Source organism: Eriocheir sinensis, chromosome 55 (assembly GCF_024679095.1).
Source record: "Eriocheir sinensis breed Jianghai 21 chromosome 55, ASM2467909v1, whole genome shotgun sequence".
NCBI classification, from domain to species: Eukaryota; Metazoa; Arthropoda; class Malacostraca; order Decapoda; family Varunidae; genus Eriocheir; species Eriocheir sinensis.
Window position 1 is genome coordinate 7,283,916 of NC_066563.1, and position 19,640 is coordinate 7,303,555.

The 19,640-nt window shown below is 46.2% G+C and overlaps 1 protein-coding gene across 8 annotated transcripts in view; it reads left to right on the forward strand.

The window, feature by feature from the left end:
- The window catches only part of LOC126983984 (serine proteinase stubble-like), a 145,804-nt gene that overhangs the window by 67,224 nt on the left and 58,940 nt on the right, over positions 1 to 19,640 (forward strand). For 4 of the 8 annotated variants that reach the window (XM_050837269.1, XM_050837270.1, XM_050837268.1 and 1 more), the window contains 2 exons: positions 9,566 to 9,748; positions 12,912 to 13,346. In XM_050837269.1, the coding sequence (XP_050693226.1) occupies positions 9,566 to 9,748; positions 12,912 to 13,346 (618 nt within the window). Of the gene's footprint in view, positions 1 to 6,856; positions 8,739 to 9,565; positions 9,749 to 12,911; positions 13,347 to 19,640 lie in introns of those variants that run through there. The other 4 variants (XM_050837273.1, XM_050837274.1, XM_050837272.1 and 1 more) reach the window with 4 other exon arrangements.

The window sequence follows — 19,640 nt, forward strand, 5'->3', positions numbered from 1 at the left end:
GCTCTCTCTCTCTCTCTCTCTCTCTCTCTCTCTCTCTCTCTCTCTCTCTCTCTCTCTCTCTCATGGAAAGTTGATATAAATAGAAAGAACAAGACCTGGCATACTGAAATCGCTGGAGCTAAGGTCAAGGGAATGGTCTAAGAACGGAAGAATATGTTAGATGATGTCGAGGAAGGCAGGAAGAAGGGAGAGAGGAGGAACGAAGAATTTGTAAGATGATGTCGAGAAAGAGAGGAAGAAGGAAGGAAAGAGGAAGGAAGAACTTGGGAAATAGCGTCTAAGAAATGGCCTGGGAAGGGGGAACTTGTAAAATGATAACGAGGAAGGGAAGAAGGAAGGGAGGAGGAAGGAAGTACTTATGAAACGATGTCGAGGAACTGCAGTAGGAAGAGAAAACTTGCAAAATGGATGAATAAACAACAGCAGAAAACGACTCCAAAAAACACTACAATCAAAAGACAAAAAAAAACCTTCCCGACTTCCCAACTTCCTCCCAAAAGCCAGAATGCAAATAAAACACTTCCACCTCAACATAACAATAATCACAAGAGCCACAACACACACACCTCCGCGGCGGCATTATCATAACAGTGAAAGAGAAAACGAGCGCGACCTCAATCCGTGTTTGCTCCTGACGCGGAAGTCGAGGAGTGGCCGGCAGTGTTGGTGAGCTGCTGAGTCACCTTCACGCCGTAAGCTGGACCAAGGGGGAGGCAGGACAGGGTGGAGAAGAGGGAGAAGTGGACCAGGGAGAGGAGGGACAGCGGTAAAAATGGTCGGGGGAGAGTGGGAGAAATTGATGGAGAGCGTAAGGAAGGGGAGGTGGAGAGGAAAGGAGAGTGTGGAGGGAAAGTATACGGCGGAGAGCTAGGCGTTGAGAGAGTGGAGAAAGAGGGAGGAGGTATGGAGAGAAGGAAAACATGAAAGAAGGGTAGAAAGAAAATAGTAGAAGGGGGCGGGAGAGGAAGGGAGCGGCAGAAGTGGACAAGTATGTGAGTGAGAGAGGAGAGAAACTAGGGTTTCCTGTTTTGAGGATTTTATTGCATCCCGGGATTCCGGGAATAAAAGCAAGACACTTCCCGGGATCCCGGGATTTCCCGTAGCAGATAATGTTTCATAATACTCCTGCTCTATCGTAATTTGTAAATGAACCTCAGTAGTACCTACATCATACCCTGTGAAAATGTGAAATAAATATTTTTAAATGACATGGAGTTTCCTTGTATGTATAGAATATGAATTTTTGCATACAATAGCATATCCATATGGAAGCTTGGCCAGTGGCACAGGCCACCCCAGTGACCCCCACCACTGTAAACTGCACAAAAATGAAACTATGGAATAGCCTGTGCATGTATTCAATAACATATGTAAAATAATTTGGACATCATATTCCGCAAAAGCTGATCAAAACACTGAAAGTTCTGAAATGCCCTGAAATAAAAGAATGATAGATATAATTGGTATTTTGTCACTGTATTCAAACAAAGATGAAGATAAAAAATGAAAAATCTGCAATGCACATACAAAAACATAAGTAGAATATTTGGAATTTAGGCCCAACTCTCCAGACATGGTAAACAAAAAAGAAGAAATGGGACTCAAAACACTCAATACTAGATAGAGTATGGAATGGCCTGTAAAAAAAAAAAAAATCAGACAGCTGCAATCGCAGTCATACACCCGAAGAGTTGTTCATGAAATAACTTTTCAAAAAACACAAACAGTCAATACAAAGATCACTGAGCTTTGATCTTAGTTTGGAGTGGCCACCTTCAGTGACCCCCACCAAGCCCCCATGCTCCACAGAGAGAGATATGCCTGGGACCCAGGCATTCTCTCTCTCTCTCTCTCTCTCTCTCTCTCTCTCTCTCTCTCTCTCTCTCTCTCTCTCTCTCTCTCTCTCTCTCTCTCTCTCTCATACATTTTCATATTTTATAGCAGATATAAGAGAAAAGTAATAAAGAGAAGTATGCCGGGATGTCCCGGGATTTCACAAATTTCCCGGGGTAAAAAAAAAAAAAATTATGGCCAGGATCCCGAGATACCGGGATCTCGGGATCCCGGGAAGGAAACCCTTGGGGAAACGATGGAGAGGCTGGACCAGGTGGAAGGAGGGGGAGAGGGGAGAGAAATGGACAAGAGGGCGGAGAGAGAGAGAGAGAGAGAGAGAGAGAGAGAGAGAGAGAGAGAGAGAGAGAGAGAGAGAGAGAGAGAGAGAGAGAGAGAGAGAGAGAGAGAGAGAGAGAGAGAGGTTACATCACATACAAGCAGGTGTGGAATCCTAAGTAAATAATTAGGGAAAGGTGTATGTGTTTGTTTGTTTGTTTGTTTGTTGTTGTTTGTATTGATTGTGATGGGTGGGTCTTACTTTTCCCTTTCCTCTTCTTTCTCTTCCTCCTCCTCCTCCTCCTCCTCCTCCTCCTCATCCTTCTCCATACGTCATTATCACTGTTATTAATCATAAGAAAAAAACACATTCACCTCGTCACTCAAATGTCATCTTCATTACACACACACACACACACACACACACACACACACACACACACACACACACACACACCTTCACTGCACAATATAGACTCCCTTCACTGCCAATCAAAAAACCACTCACCCGTACCACACTACCACCACCACCAACAACAACAACAACACCAACAATCCTTTACAATCACACTTTCCACCCTTCTCATTCACCACAACCTTCCCTTTCCCGTATAATAAAATCCTCCTCCTCCTCTTCCTACTACTACTATACTACTGCTACTCTTACTGATACCCCATAGTTGATGTCAGGGTTGTTGTGAAGACTACCCGCAAGATGGCAGCACCAGTGTAGAGTCTTCTCCAGATGTACGACAATCACTCAAAAATACGATACTCAGATCAATTTTTGGAACGCCGATTTTGCCGTTCCATACGTCGCAAACCACATAATAATTAACGGTATTAACAATAGCTATAATCTGATATATTTTTCTATGTGAATGGGACTGTTTTGGGTTAGAAATCGGTAAATACAATGTTCTGAGTACGACAGTTTTGTAGTGCTGCCTTAGTCATTTGATTCTTACCTCGGTTCAAACAAAAACAAACACCCGTGACCACCATGACCTGAGGATTTTGTGTTCAGCCGCCGCGATACTGTTCTTAGTGCCGGGAAAATGCCACGTTAACTATACACAGCTTACCATAGTGCCTGATTCCCCATATAACAGCCTAACTACCTTAACCAGCAATTCCCAGCATGCAGAAAGAAAGGTAAGGACTCCATCCCCACCCTCTAACCTCCACCCACTGCAAAACGGACTCAGACACCTATATCCCTTCAAAGCATACCTGATCTCCTTGTGCTTTTGCCGGCATAATCATGGACCCCTCCCCTTCCGTTCTGGCTGCGGAGAGTTACTGGTTGGGTTAGGGCTTGGTAAGTAGGGCAGTAGGTTCCATGGCAGGTTTTGTATAGTTGGTGTGGGATTTGACCAGTACTAACGACCTTTTCTTTTTATAACCTAGTCTACGGAAACGCTGTATGATATCAGTTTGTCCCATTCATAAGATATCAAGGCAGCGAAGAATTAAATAGCTAACTTAGTAAATGACATTGTTTGAAGACTTAATCCATATAAAAAAGGTAAAGATATGCAGAATGTTCATACGCTGCCTGATAAAAGTTACCGAATCATGTGTTGAATCTACTCGTCCGGCAGTGAGGAGTAGGGAATGGTGTGTGTGTGTGTGTGTGTGTGTGTGTGTGTGTGTGTGTGTGTGTGTGTGCTGTCTCATACTGTGCTACTTTTCCTTCGTTTTTTTATTATTCATCGCCGTGAGTCTGCGTTATTTGAGTGTATTCAAATGTCACGCTGATGCTCGCCCGGGAAAAAAAGGGAGAAAATGAAAGAGAATGTGTGTTAATTGGTTTTTATTTCATTTGTTTAGCCCAGATTGCGGGTTTGTTGGTCAATGTTGTTTTTTTGTTTAATTTTTTGTTTTAATTATTTCGTGGTCGTGGTGGTGATGGTAGTAACAGTGGTAATGGTGGTAGTAGTGGTGGTGATAGTAGTAGTAGTAGTAGTGGTGGTAGCCGGTTTTTTTTTTTGTTCTTATTATCTCTATTATTTTCATTGTTATACCACTATCATTATCATCATTATCTTTGCTACTACTGTTCTCATTACCGTCACTCATAATTGCCGGTGTAGTCATTACGCTGTGCTCGTAATGAAATTTTTCAGAGCGTAAAAACCCTTCATCGATTACTTAACAAAACCCTCCGCAGCTTTCACTCCACCTAACAGCCGGAACAGTGTTAACGGGAATGTGTTTTCCACACTTTGTAAAGTAGACACGAACACCTCCCATTAACCGTACTACTACTACTACTACTACTACTACTACTACTACTACTACTACTTCTTTTTTTACTACTACATTTCTACTACTACTACTACTACTACTACTACTACTACTACTACTTCTTGCTACTATTACAACTACTACTGCTATAACTCCTCCTCCTCCTCCTCCTCCTCCTTATCCTCCTCATCCTCCTCCTCCTCATCCTTCTTTGTCCTACTCCTACTATTAATACTACTACTACTACTACTACTACTACTACTACTACTACTACTACTACTATTACTTCTTGCTACTATTACAACTACCACTGCTATAACTCCTCCTCCTCCTCCTCCTTATCCTCCTCATCCTCCTCATCCTTCTTCGTCCTACTCCTACTCCTACTACTACTACTACTACTACTACTACTACTACTACTACTACTACTACTCTATTACTACTACCATTACTTCTACAACTACTACTAATGATAATAATAGTAATAATAGCAAGTTAATAACAAAGAAATATTACCTCATCACTAATTTACCTGTCGAATGGGAACAGGTAGAGAAGAAGGAGAAAGAGGAGGAGGAGGGGGGAGAGGGTCAGGTAATGATAGGTCTTTTTCCTCGTTTTCTTCGGTGTCTTGGTGGTGTCAGACTCAGCGGCAAACACCCGGCGTGAGGCAACGGAAGGGACGCCCATCCATCCACCCCTTTCTCCTCTGACCTTGAATCCCGGAAGTGGTGAAAGGGAGAGTGTTTTGGTGCTCTGCTAAACGTCACTCTCTCTCTCTCTCTCTCTCTCTCTCTCTCTCTCTCTCTCTCTCTCTCTCTCTCTCTCTCTCTCTCTCTCTCTCTAACCCTACCGGACATGCTACTCTATTTTTTCCTCTTTTTCTCTTTGTCTGTCCCACTCCCCGGATATACCTCTCTCTCTCTCTCTCTCTCTCTCTCTCTCTCTCTCTCTCTCTCTCTCTCTCTCTCTCTCTCTCTCTCTCTCTCTCTCTCTCTCTCTCTCTCTCTCTCTCTCTCTCTCTCTCTCTCCTTTTTTAATTCTGCCTTCTTTGCTCCTTTCTTTTCCCTCTTCTTTCTTTCTCTTTTCTTCTTTCTGTGTCTCTCTTCCTCTACCCCTTCCTTTTTTTTCATTATTATCATTCTTATTAGTACTTCTTGTTCCCCTTCTTCATCTTCCTCCCTTACCCACCCACCCACCCACACACACACACACACACACACACACACACACACACACACACACACACACACACACACACACACACACACACACACACACACACATGTACTTTGTCTCTGTAACACGTGAATATTTTGTGTTTCTAAATTCGCAAAAGCTCAACACCCACCTCACCACCACCACCACCTATCAACACCACTATCACCACCACTTCCTTCTTCATCGCCACCTGTCATCTCCATTGTCTATCACCACTATTTTCGCACGGTTTGTCATCACCAGTCATCGCTACTTCCTACTTCATCACCATTTGTCATCACCACTACTTCCTTCTCCCTCATCACCACAAGTCTCTCAACACCAGTCTCCATCCCCCATCTCTTCCTCTTCCTACATCACCATCACAAATGTCATCACCACCACCGCGACCACCAAAACTTCCTTCTTTAACCCCATGATTTTGTCAACACCAGAGTCACCACCACCACCAGTACAACCACCACCACCACTACTTCTACCATCACCCTACAATTATTACTACTACTATTACTACTATTGCACCACCACCACCAACAGTATCACCTTCAAGCATAATATAAGTAAAAGTAAACTGGAAGGAAAGGAAACAAAAAAAAACAAAAAAAATACAACCACTTTCTCTATTCCTCCCACTCCTCCTCCTCCTCCTCCTCCTCCTCCGCCTCCTCCTCCTCATCTTCCTTCTTCCTCCTCCGTTCCCTGAGTGATCCTTCAAAAAGTGTCTTGTTTTTTTCCTTTTTTTTCCACATTTCTTTTTTTGTTTCTCTGAGTTTTGTGAAAATGAAAGTCTATTCCAAGGAGATGTGTTTTGGCACCCCGCAGAGAGAGAGAGAGAGAGAGAGAGAGAGGGAGAGGGAGAGGGAGAGGGAGAGGGAGAGGGGGAGGGGAGAGGGGAAGAGGGAGAGAGAGGAAGTTTTCTCTAAGTGATGGAACTTTTTAGAACGAGAAAAGTAATACAAAGGACGCTTGAGAAAAATGGGACAGGCAGGAGAGGAGATGAGGAAGAAAATGGAAGTGTGCTAAAAAAAAAAAGAAAGATATCGAGGAAATAAAAAGAAAAGATAAAAGAGGAGCAGGAAAGAAATATTAGGTGAAAGGCGGCCGGTCACCAAATGGAAAATAGGAAAAATGGAGACGACCTCACAGAACATGAAGATAAAAGGATGATGATGATGATGATGATGTGGAGGAAGAGGAGGAGGAGGAGGAGGAGGGTGAAAATGAGGAGGAAGAAGAGAAGGACAAGGAGGAGGAGGGGGAGGAGGAGGAGGGGAAGGGGGAGTTGATGCTTTTCCATCTGATGTGTCGGTCATGAGGGGAAGAGAATAGGTCACAGGCAAGGTCGCTCTACTGTCTCCTTCCTTTGGTCGTGTTGTGTCACAGTAATGAGACCATTGTACCGCGGGGAGTATTGAAAGCGAGGGAGGGAGGAGGAGGAGGAGGAGGAGGAGGTTAAAGAGGTGGAGGGGCAAATGCCACGTTGCAAGCTGTCACTTTCTTTGCGGTGTGTCGACAAGTGACCTTGGGGCAGGCCGGGCCGGGCCGGGCCGCGCGCCGCCCCCGTGCCGCTACTTTCTATCTGGAGGACAAATCTTGCAAGGGAGTCAGGAGGGAAGGGACTTACGCCACCCTGGGCCGGCCGGAAGCGGACTCTCACGCGCGAAGCAACATGGTCCACGACACCCGCGGACTCTTAATCGCGGAGACAGCAAGAGAGATAACACGGCGGGAAAAGTAGAGTAAAAGTAGGCCATTGTTTAGTGGTTGTTGCGGGGAAGGGGCGTGAGAGCTCCTGGATGGTGTCACTGCCTTGTGGGAAGCACGTGTCTTCTGGCTCTGAAAGGAAGGGCCGCCCGTACTCCCGCCGCGCCCTTGGCTCCCTCCGGCAGGAAGTAGAGCAGATCGCGACAGTCTCCCAGGCAGGCACGAAGGCGACGCCCCGCTTCCACGTTTCGTCGACACGCGCGCGAAGGTTGTCGCCGAAGAAGCGGTGGCGCTGCTGCCGAAAAAGCGGTGCAGTACGTTTTGTGACGTAAGGCGAGGCGCTGGTGGGGCAGGGAAAGGGGGAGATGAAGAGAGGGGCGGCGCGGGTGTTCACTGTCACAAGTGAAAGTGTTTTGGCCCCGCTGGTTCGCCGTCCCTCTATTGTCTAAAGACACAGTGGGATCGTTTACTGACGCTGATCCAATTCTTTTACCGCCGTCATGTTCTCGTGGGAGCAGCGAGGTTGACCAAGGTTTTCACATCTCGTGCAGCAACGCTCAGGACGCAACACGAGACCCGAAAATATTACGTAACGTATTTGGGAAGCTGACAACCCGACGGCGGCGGTGGGTGGCGGGAGGGGCGGCGAGGTGGCTCCCGCAGAGGCCGCTCAGCTCCCGACCAGCGAGGGAGTCTGGACCTGCTGTAGCCTCGCCGCGCTGACGTCACGCGACACTCAACGGTGGCAACGGACAGGCGTGAGAGGCTCAGCTGGTGGTGGAGGCGCCACGCGGGAACACTTCCAGAAGCTCCACTCGACACGCATCTTTGGAAGGCGAAGGATCATAGTGTGCTGGACTCTGGCATTGCTCCGTGTGGCTGTGGCTGGATCTTATAGACGCTTCCAGAGGCTCCACTATACACAAACGCACCTTTCTGGAAGGAGGATCGCGTTTGCATCGGAGTTAAAGGACTAACGTTATTTCCTGTGTCTTTGGTGAATCATACAAAGACGACACTGCTAATCTACGGGATATGGGCGTGGTAGGGTGACGCCCACGCCGGACACCCCGCCCGCCGCCCCTGGAGAGCGATGCCCCACAGGCCCGCCACACACACGTCCTGAGCTGCTCCTCCTCGCCGCACCATGGATCGCCGCGTGCTGCCGCTCCTCATCGCCCTCAGCGGCCTGTCGTACCCGTCGGCGGAGCCACAGCAGAAGTTCCCAGAGGATTTCTACAGCGGGGGAGACGCGGACTACGACCTCCTCAACCAAGGGCATTCCTCGGGCTCATTCAGTCTCAGCAACTTCGGCGGACCTACCTCGGCGAACCTCGAAACCTCCCCCGTCCACGGCTCCTCCGCGTCCGTGCAGAGTAATGTGGACTTGCGACTCGTGTACAACAGCATCATGAACCCCACACGCACACCCCACGGCGCCAGACAGCACTCAGGTTACACCCACACACGCTCACGCACACCTCTTCCCCATGGCAGGTCACGCACGCACCTGCCCTGTACTGCCACCTGTGAGCTTTGGATCATTACCTGTCGTGGACTTGCTGCTGCCTCGGTTCATTATGCTGTGTTGCTTGTAGTTTTGCCTCTTGTTGTGCTTGTGCCTATTCACTTGTAGCAGTAACAGTAGCAAAAGTAACCGTAGTGGAAGAAGTTGAAGAAGTACCATGCTCGTATCTTCTCTAGTTTACCTGGTCTAGTTTATCATATTTTCGGGGTTCCACTTTCCACTCCTTTAACTGAAGATGTGTTAATATGTGGTGATGTAAAGGCACAGTCATACACATCCCTCCAAAGCATGTTACAACACATCCCACACCCCAAGGCGGGAGGGACGTTGGAGGCCACACTACAAACCTATATTCAGATACCTAACCTATATTCAGATACACCAAAGCGTCAAACCTCGAACCGTGTGTTGAAATACAGACGCCCCATGACTTGAACCACTCAGCCATGCACGCCCAGCCATTTGTCAAATCCACACGCACACGCAAGTCTTTTCTTCGCGTCCAGCCACCCAAACACACACACACGCACACAGAAACATACGCTTACCTCTCAAGCATTCACCCTTCAACATAAGCACATACACCCATACAAACACACACACACACACTCACACATCTACACCTCACACCCACCCCTCCTAACACCCCGTCCAGCCCCTCTAAAACCCCTCCATGACCCCTTCAAACACCTCAAATCCTTACACCTAAACCCTGCAAACTTATCTAACCCCCCCTCTCTCTCCCTCCCGCAGCATTCCCGCAGAAGTGCTGGTACAAGAGCAACCAATATGACTGCGGCTTCTCCGTCTCCTGCGTGTTCCAGGGTTCGAAGCCCCTTAACCTGTGTTCTGGGGGCATGATCTGGTCGTGCTGTGTCCCCAGAAACAAGGTCGACGTTGTGGACCTGAGTGTCGGCGCTATCGGAAATGACGTCAGTGAGTATCGTGGTGAATGACTGTTTGTTGGGTGGTTGTTGTTATTTTCTTTTTTGTTTCCCTCTTGTGCTCCCTTTTCCTCGTCCTGCTGAGAAGCCTGGAGTTGTTGATAGGTTGTTTGTTGGTTGTGGTTTGGTTTACTTAAGTGGTTAGTCTCTGTTTTGACGTTTTTGAGTTTAATTTGGGTTGTATAAGTCTCTGTTGGGGTTACTTTGTGTTTTATAAGTAATTTTTAGGGTTATTTTGCATGTTATGTCTTTCTAGAGGTTTACTTTGGGGAGCTTATTTGGGATTCTATAAGTTTTTCGTGGGTTTACTTTGGGTTTTATAAGTCTTTTTGGGGCTTACTTTTAGTTTTTCATGTCTTTTTGGGGGGTTAGTTTGGGTTTTATAAGTTTTTGGATTCATTTTGAGTTTTGTCTTTCTTGGGGTTATACTTTTTACTTGGGGTTTTACTTGGGGTTTACTTGGGGTTTACTTGGGGTTTTACATTTTACTCTGGATCTTAAAATCTCTGGATCATACTTGCGATTTTATGAGACTTCCTTTGGGTTTCATGAGTCTTCGGATCATACTTTCGGTTTTCTTTTTTTCTTTTTACTTTTTCTTCGTGTCCATGTCGAGGCTTCTTAGTGGGACGAGGACGAGGACATGGATGGGGACTCCCTGTGGTTTTTGGGTTAGGAGACGGGAGGTTAAGCAGACCGATCACTTCAACGATGCATCACTTCCTCTCTCATGCCTCCCCTCTGGCCCTCGCTCGTTTCCTCCCACCTCCCTTCCTTCCTTCATCTATTCATTCCTTAAATCCTTCCTTTTTTTCTTTTTTTCCATCCACTCCCTTTTTATTTCATTCTTTCTTCTTTTTTTTTGCCCTATCTGAGTTTCCCTTCCATTTCTTCCTTTCCTCTTTTACCTCCACCGTTCCTTCTTTTATCCCTTCCTTCCTTCCTTTCTTTCTTTCTTTCTTTCTTTCTTTCTTGCTTCCTTCCTTTCTTGCTTCCTTCATTGCTTCCTTTCTTTCTTTCTTTCTTTCTTTCTTCCTTATTTCCCTAACTCCCACTTTTTCGACCTTTCTCTCCCTTTCTCATGTCTGGCCCTCGCTTGTTCCCTCCCTTCCCTTCCTTCCCTCCTCTTATTCCTTCCTCCATTTTTTCATTGCATTCATTCCTCTCTCATTTGATCATTTCCTCTTTTCTGCCTTCACTCCTTTCCTTCCACAGTTCCTCTTTCCTTCCGTACCTCCACAATTCCTTCTTTTCTCTTTCTTTCCTTCTCTTCTCTTTTCTTTCGTCCTCTATCTCCCTTTATCGTGTTATCATTTCCTCCTTGTTTTCCCGCATTTCTTCCCTTCCCTCCACCTTTCCTGCCTTCCTCCTGCCTCTTACTTCCTTTCTTTATCTTAGTTTCTCATTTCATATTTTTTCTATTCCTTGCCGTCTCTCAGTTCCAGTCTCATTCCTTTCTTTCTTTCTTCCTTCCTTCCTTTCTTCCATTCCACTCTTCCTTCCTTCACCCATCCATTCATCTTTCCCTTCCATCCATTTCCATTCCAGACCACAAATGAGACGTTCCTTCGACATTTCCTCCTTCCTCTCCTTCTCCCTCCCTTCCTTCTTTCCTCCCAATCCTCCCTTCCTTCTTTCCTCCCAATCCACCCTTCCTTCCATCATCCATGTACCCTCCTTCCCTTCCATCCCTTCCACTCCTGACTAAAAATATGACTACAAACGAGACGAAAAACAATAAAAAGCTGTAGCAAGAGACAGACTGGAGACTTTATTTTCACGCACCATCCTTGACCCGCTCGCACGACGCTGCCTCGACCCTGATCTAAGGAAAACCATGAGAGCCTGTTTCTTGCGCCCGACCTCTGCGTGCACCATCCTGCCATTGCGTGACCCTGATCCATTACCCTTGTGTGAGAGGTTAAGAGGACTATAGGAGACCCTCAGCGACTAAGGACACGGTGAGGAAGGACAATGAAGGACTCTGAAAAGGACTCTGGATTGGATAGGATTGTTCTGTGACAGTTTCATTCTCTATTCTTCCCTAAAACACCTTCATAATGACAAATAAAGACTCACACTGATCCTCTACTCTTCTTGAGATGGAGAAGTAAGGAGTCGGTAACTTATGAATATTCTAGAGCTTATATGTCTTTTTAACTCTTCTCTAAGGGTATTTTATTATTTTTAAAGGTATTTGAAACGTTTTAAGGTATTCAAACACTTCCCAAACACTTCCTGTAGCTAATAATTCCTTGAGTATTCTTTTTTGTTTTCTATTCATTATTTTTTTCATTTTTACTAAATTCTTTAAAAAATCTGAACGCAGTTAAAACTATCTCTTTATTTCTCCATCTCTTTTCTTTTTTAGTAATTCCTGTTTCATGATCATCCTGACCGCTGTTTTGTCCTTTCCTTTATCTCCTTTTTTTCTTAATCTAAACCTTTTTTGCGACTGAATTCTCTTTGAGGTAATCTAACACTTCAATGCACATCAACCTCTACATCGACCCTCTCCTCTCCGACAATTCTCAACATCCTCTCTCTTTTTATTCGAGCAGAACTGATCCCAGGAAACTAAAAAATGACGAACAAATGACTCGGAACTCTGTATCTGAATTGTTTTTAAACATTCCTAAGGCAAACTAAACTATTTTTGAGGTAGTGCAGCACCTTTCAACAACCCTACCCAACACCTCTTCTGACGGAGCTAAACACACTTACTCAAGCACGAAAAAAAAAAGAACTGGAAAAAAGATCGACTTCGCACCGACTGAGACGTGACCAAAAACAACGAGAAAAAAAAATAACATGTATATCCTAAGTTACCAAATAACACATGTGAATATTATCTTTATCTTATATTTAGAGAAAGACTACAGTAATTACAGGTGCGTGTGTGTTACCTGGCTGAGCAACAGGTGGATGAATGGCCCTGCGTTAAGGGGGGGGGGTACTTACTATTAGTTGTGGTTGGTTTAAGGTAGATGATGTAATGGGAAGGGTGATAGTGCAGGCGGCAGCGGTTGTGTGCGTGTGTGTGGTGGGGGGGGAGGGGAAAGTATTAGTGTGATGAGTGTGTGCGTGTGAGTGTGTGTAGTGACCCGGCGTGACCCGCGGCCCCAGGCACTGACCCGCCCCTTCGCCCTTATCAGGTCACCAGCCGGGCTTTGGAGACACCTCGCTGCCCCCCGCCAACACCTTCACGCAAATCGGCGGCCACAGACCCTTTGACAGACCCTCCTCCTCCTCCCCCTCCTCTCACTTCAACCACGACGACGATGACTTTTTCTCCATCACACAAAGACCGTCCTCGATTCTCAGACCTCTCAGACCACAGAACAGGCCGTCCTTCAGGCCCCCAGACCGGCGGCCGCCCTTCCGAAGACCCGAGAGCTCCAGACCCGCTCCTTCCAACTTTGACGGTAATATCAACCACTTTAGCCGACCCTCCAATACCTTTCTCGGTCGCCCAGGCCAATTCGACTCTTTCAAACCCCGACCGCATGACTTTTCCCGGCCAGGATTAAGCAGACCCACAACGTTCCAATCCTTGGGTCCTCCTACTGGTGCAGAAGTCAATCCCTCTGGTAGGACTCCGCTGCATCCTTCTGCTACCGACGCCTACGCCTCCTCCTCCTCCTACTCCTGTTGGTGCTCGTGTGTGCGGCGCCCCGGCCCAGCGAGGCGTGGCGTGGCGTGCTGGCTTGTGGTGTGGAAACAAATGACTGTGCTTGCGTGTCTGCGTGTGTTTGCGTGTGCGTGTGCGTGAGGCCCCATGCCCTGACATCTGGAAGCCTTCGCAGAGAAAGAAAGTGAGGAAAAGAGAGCAAAGTCGAATGTTTTGCTCCAACACATAGAAAAAGAAAAAGCTAAGCGAGTGTGAAGATTGATGTCCAAGAATCACAAATCAGAAAATTATAACGACGAAAAAAGAAGAAAAAATGCCCAAAGTGATTTTAGTGTAAGTTTGTGATAGCTTTGCCTTCTCTTCCTTCCTCTTCCTCCCTCCTTCCTCCCTCCTTCCTTCTCTTTCCTTCCCCTCCCTACTTCTCTTCCTTCTCCTCCTCTCCCAAGAATCACAGCCCAGAAAATTATAAGTAGGCAAAAAGTGAAAACAATGCCAAAGTGATTTTAGTGTAAGTGGGTGCTAATCTTTTCCCTCTCCTCTTCCTCCTCCTTCCTCTCCCTCTTTTCCTCTCCTTCCCCTTTCTTCTCTCCATCCCACCCTCCTACCTTCCTTACCCTCTCCATTCCCTCCTTCCTTCTCTTCCTTTCCCTTCCTCGCTCCTACCCATTCCCTTTCCTTCCCTCCCTCGTTACCTTCCCTTCCTTCCTCTTCTCCCTCCCTCCCTTCCTTCCCTTTCCTTCCCTCCCTCGTTACCTTCCCTTCCTTCCTCTTCTCCCTCCCTCCCTTCCTTCCCTCCCTCGTTACCTTCCCTTCCTTCCTCTTCTCCCTCCCTCCCTTCCTTCCCTTTCCTTCCCTCCCTCGTTACCTTCCCTTCCTTCCTCTTCTCCCTCCCTTCCTTCTCTTCTCCTCCCGTGAATAATTCCTCGACTGCCAATTAGGGCAAGACCATAAAAAAACGAGAACGAGAAGTGGGAGCAGCGATTGTGTTGAGGGCGTGACGAGCGGTTCCCAGCGGCCGGCGGGGAACAATCAGTGTGTCGCAACGGAAACAATAGCTAAGCGGCGTGCGTCGGTGTTATGTTATTGTATTTATTATTATCATTATTCTATCGGACTTGGGAACAATGGGAGCGCGTGCCGGGTTCTCCAAGTGGCGCCGAGAACACATACACACACACACACACACACACACACACACACACACACAGACACACACCTCTTCTTTCTCTCCACCTCTTTATCTTCCTTTTCTTATTCTTCCTCTTCCTCCTCCTCCTCCTCCTCCTCCTCCTCTTCCTCGCTTTCCTTCTATTGCTGCAACTACTACTACTACTACTACTACTACTACTACTACTACTACTACTACTACTACTACTACTACTACTACTACTACTATTATTATTGCTACTGCCCTTTACATCGCCTCTTCCTCCTCCTCCTCCTCCTCCTCCTCCTCTTCCTCCTCTTCCCCTCCCTCTTTTCCTCCCTCCCACTCCCACACACACAAACTCACTCACACACACACATAAGGAAAGTTCTGAAAAAATAAGATAAAAATACGCAAGAAAGAAAACGAATCGGATAATCTAAAAATAAACGCGTCTCCCCTTCGAAGGAATACCCAAAGAAAGATAAATGACGAGAGCAATAGACGATGGAGAATAGTGAACAGGATCCGATTGTAAGTTCCCGGAGCCGTGATATGATTCAATGCCTTCAGATTCCCCGACAGACAGACGGTGTAAAGGAGGAATGGAAAAACCTCTCCCACGTTAAAAGCCTTCGGAAAAAACTCATCCCGTATATAACCCGTTTTTTTTTCTCTCTCTCTCTCTCTCTCTCTCCCTTTTTCTCTCTAATCTTGGAAAACGAAAATAACGTCACATCCTTTTCTTGTTTTATATCCTGGTTTTCCTTTTATTTTTTCTTCCTTTTCCTTTTTTTCTTTTTCCTTTCCTAATTCAATCTTGTATTTCCGTATCTCCCTCTCTTCCTTCCCCTTTCCTCCCTTCTCTTACCCTCCTCTCCTCCTCTCCTCTCCTCCCCTTTCCTCTCCTTTTCTCTTCTCTTCTTTCCTCTTCTCTTCTCTTCTCTTCTCTTCCTCCTTCCCTTATCCTTCCTTTCCAACCCTCTCATTCTCCCTAAATTCACCCATACCTCCCATTTCCCCTTTCCTCCCTTCCTCCTTTCACCCTTCTATTCCCTTCACCACGGCACGCCCATCCCCTTCACCCCTTCCCCTCGCAACCTCCGTGAAGGGGCAACTGAGTGTGGTGACGCGTGATGGGTGACGAAGGGGTGGTGGGGTGATGGGGTGGAGGGTGGAGGAGGTGACGGAAGGGTGATGGAAAGGGTGGGTGTGGTGGTGATGGATAATGGAAGGGTTGACAGGGCGAGGGAGATCATTGATGGAGTGATGGAAGGGGTGTGGAAGGGGTGATTGGGGTGGAATACGAGTGATGGATGGGGTGAATGTAGTTGATGGATCATTTATTCATTCAGTCAATCATTCATTCTTTCATCCATCTAGTTAGTCAATCCTTTAGTCAGTCAATCAGCCAGTCAGTAAGGCAGTCAGTCAATCAGTTATTCCTTCTCTCATTCATTCAGTCAGTCAGTTAGTAATTTAGTCAGTCAATCAGGTAAGCATTTAGTTAGTCATACATACAGTCAATGTCATTTTTCAGTCAATCTTTCATTCATTCAGTCAGTCAGTCAGTCATTCAGTCAGTTAGTCATCCAGTGAGTCAATCAATCAGTCAGTCAGTCAGTCAGTCGATCAGTCAGTCATCCATTCCATCTTTCATTAACAGTCAATCGGTCAGTCATTTAGTCAGTCAGTCAATCAGTCAGTTAGTCAGTCAGTCAGTCAATCAGTCAGTCGATCAGTCAGTCATCCGTTCCTTCTTTCATTCACTTAGTCAATCAGTTAGTCAGTCAATCATTCAATCATTCAGTCAGTCAGCCGGTCAGTCACTCTCCCACCTGCCCCTACCTGTCCTTACCTTCAGCCTCTCACGCCTCGCCACGCGCTCCGCAGTCCATTGATCCTCGCGTGACTTATAGCTTTTATGGGTCTCTCGTGTCCTACCTTCCCTCTGTTTCATAAGGCCCCTCCTCCTCCTCCGTGAATAATTCCTCGACTGCCAATTAGGGCAAGACCATAAAAACGACGAGAAGTGGGAGCAGCAGTGTGTTGAGGGCGTGACAGGCGGTTCCCAGCAGCCGGCGGGGAACAATCAGTGTGTCGCAACGGAAACAATAGCTAAGCGGCGTGCGTCGGTGTTATGTTATTGTATTTATTATTATCATTATTCTATCGGACTTGGGAACAATGGGAGCGCGTGCCGGGTTCTCCAAGTGGCGCCGAGAACACACACACACACACACACACACACACACACACACACACACACACCCCTCTTCTTTCTCTCCACCTCTTTATCTTCCTTTTCTTATTCTTCCTCTTCCTCCTCCTCCTCCTCCTCCTCCTCCTCCTCCTCTTCCTCGCTTTCCTTCTATTGCTGCAACTACTACTACTACTACTACTACTACTACTACTACTACTACTACTACTACTACTACTATTATTGCCACTACCCTTTACATCGCCTCTTCTTCCTCTTCCTCCTCCTCCTCCTCCTCCTCCTCCTCTTCCCCTCCCTCTCTTCCTCCCTCCCCCTCCCACACACACAAACTCACTCACACACACACATAAGGAAAGTTCTGAAAAAATATGATAAAAATACGCAAGAAAGAAAACGAATCGGATAATCTAAAAATAAACACGTCTCCCCTTCGAAGGAATACCCAAAGAAAGATAAATGACGAGAGCAATAGACGATGGAGAATAGTGAACAGGATCCGATCGTAAGTTCCCGGAGCCGTGATATGATTCAATGCCTTCAGATTCCCCGACAGACAGACGGTGTAAAGGAGGAATGGAAAAACCTCTCCCACGTTAAAAGCCTTCGGAAAAAACTCATCCCGTATATAACCCGTTTTTTTTTTTTCTCTTTCTCCCTTTTTCTCTCTAATCTTGGAAAACGAAAATAACGTCACATCCTTTTCTTGTTTTATATCCTGGTTTTCCTTTTATTTTTTCTTCCTTTTCCTTTTTATCTTTTTCCTTTCCTAATTCAATCTTGTATTTCCGTATCTCCCTCTCTTCCTTCCCCTTTCCTCCCTTCTCTTACCCTCCTCTCCTCCTCTCCTCTCCTCCCCTTTCCTCTCCTTTTCTCTTCTCTTCTTTCCTCTTCTCTTCTCTTCTCTTCTCTTCCTCCTTCCCTTATCCTTCCTTTCCAACCCTCTCATTCTCCCTAAATTCACCCATACCTCCCATTTCCCCTTTCCTCCCTTCCTCCTTTCACCCTTCTATTCCCTTCACCACGGCACGCCCATCCCCTTCACCCCTTCCCCTCGCAACCTCCGTGAAGGGGCAACTGAGTGTGGTGACGCGTGATGGGTGACGAAGGGGTGGTGGGGCGATGGGGTGGAGGATGGAGGAGGTGACGGAAGGGTGATGGAAAGGGTGGGTGTGGTGGTGATGGATAATGGAAGGGTTGACAGGACGAGGGAGATCATTGATGGAGTGATGGAAGGGGTGTGGAAGGGGTGATTGGGGTGGAATACGAGTGATGGATGGGGTGAATGTAGTTGATGGATCATTTATTCAATCAGTCAATCATTCATTCTTTCATCCATCTAGTTAGTCAATCCTTTAGTCAGTCAATCAGCCAGTCAGTAAGTCAGTCAGTCAATCAGTTATTCCTTCTCTCATTCATTCATTCAGTCAGTCAGTAATTTAGTCAGTCAGTCAGGTAAGCATTTAGTTAGTCATACATACAGTCAATGTCATTTTTCAGTCAATCTTTCATTCAGTCAGTCAGTCAGTCAGTCAGTCATTCAGTCAGTTAGTCATCCAGTGAGTCAATCAATCAGTCAGTCAGTCAGTCAGTCAGTCAGTCAGTCGATCAGTCAGTCATCCATTCCTTCTTTCATTAACAGTCAATCGGTCAGTCATTTAGTCAGTCAGTCAATCAGTCAGTTAGTCAGTCAGTCAGTCAATCAGTCAGTCGATCAGTCAGTCATCCATTTCTTCTTTCATTCGCTCAGTCAATCAGTTAGTCAGTCAATCATTCAGTCAGTCAGTCAGTCAGCCGGTCAGTCACTCTCCCACCTGCCCCTACCTGTCCTTACCTTCAGCCTCTCACGCCTCGCCACGCGCTCCGCAGTCCATTGATCCTCGCGTGACTTATGGCTTTTATGGGTCTCTTGTGTCCTACCTTCCCTCTGTTTCATAAGGCCCCTCCTCCTCCTCCTCCTCCTCCTCCTCCTTCTACTGCTACTACTGTTTCCCTTCCTATTCGTTGTATCTTGTCTCCAGCTCTTTATTTTTATCTATTGTCTTCATTCTTTCTTTCTTTATTTTTTATTATTATTCATCTCCTTATTCCCATTATTATTATTCATTATTCTTTTTTTTTTGTCTATTATCTTATGTGTCTATCTGTTGTCATCTCTTTTTCTTCCTCTTCTTCTTCCTCCTCCTCTTCCTAGCTCTCCTACTTCTACTACTAATGTTATTGCTAATGTCCTCTTTTTCACCTTCTTCCTTCTCTCCATCTCATTATTTTCCTCTTCTTAGTCTTCCTCTTTCTCCTCCTCCTCCTCTTCCTCCCTCTCCTATTGCTACTAATGATATATCACTGCTAATGCCCTGTACATCCCCTCTTCCTCATCTCCTCCTCCTCCTCCTCCTCCTCCTCCTCCCCCTCAGCACCGGTAACGCACATTCCCACCTGTAATCAGCGAAGTAACCCCAGCCAGGTGCTAGTCACGTAAGGACACTCGCGGGAACACACACACACACACACACACATACACACACTTACACTTACACTTAAATAATTATTCACATATATATTTACGCGAAGAATTCAAATGCCGCGAGCAGGAGAGGAATAAACAATAATGGCGTAATGGCCCCTCTCACAACTTTCGTTTCCTCGGGCGTGAAAAATGTCGAGTTGATACAGACAGAAGTTTGGAGAGATGGATTTTTTTTCTTTTCTTTTCGTTGTGTTTGTGAGTTGAGTTTTGAGTTGCTTTCCACAGTCTTTTTTTAGTGCTTTTTTTTTAGTCTTCCGTGTGGTGCTTTATTCTTTTTTTCTTCTTCTTTCTTCCTCTCCGTTGTGTTGAGTTTTAAATTGCTTTCCATAATTTTTTTTAAGAGCTTTCCTTCATCGATCTC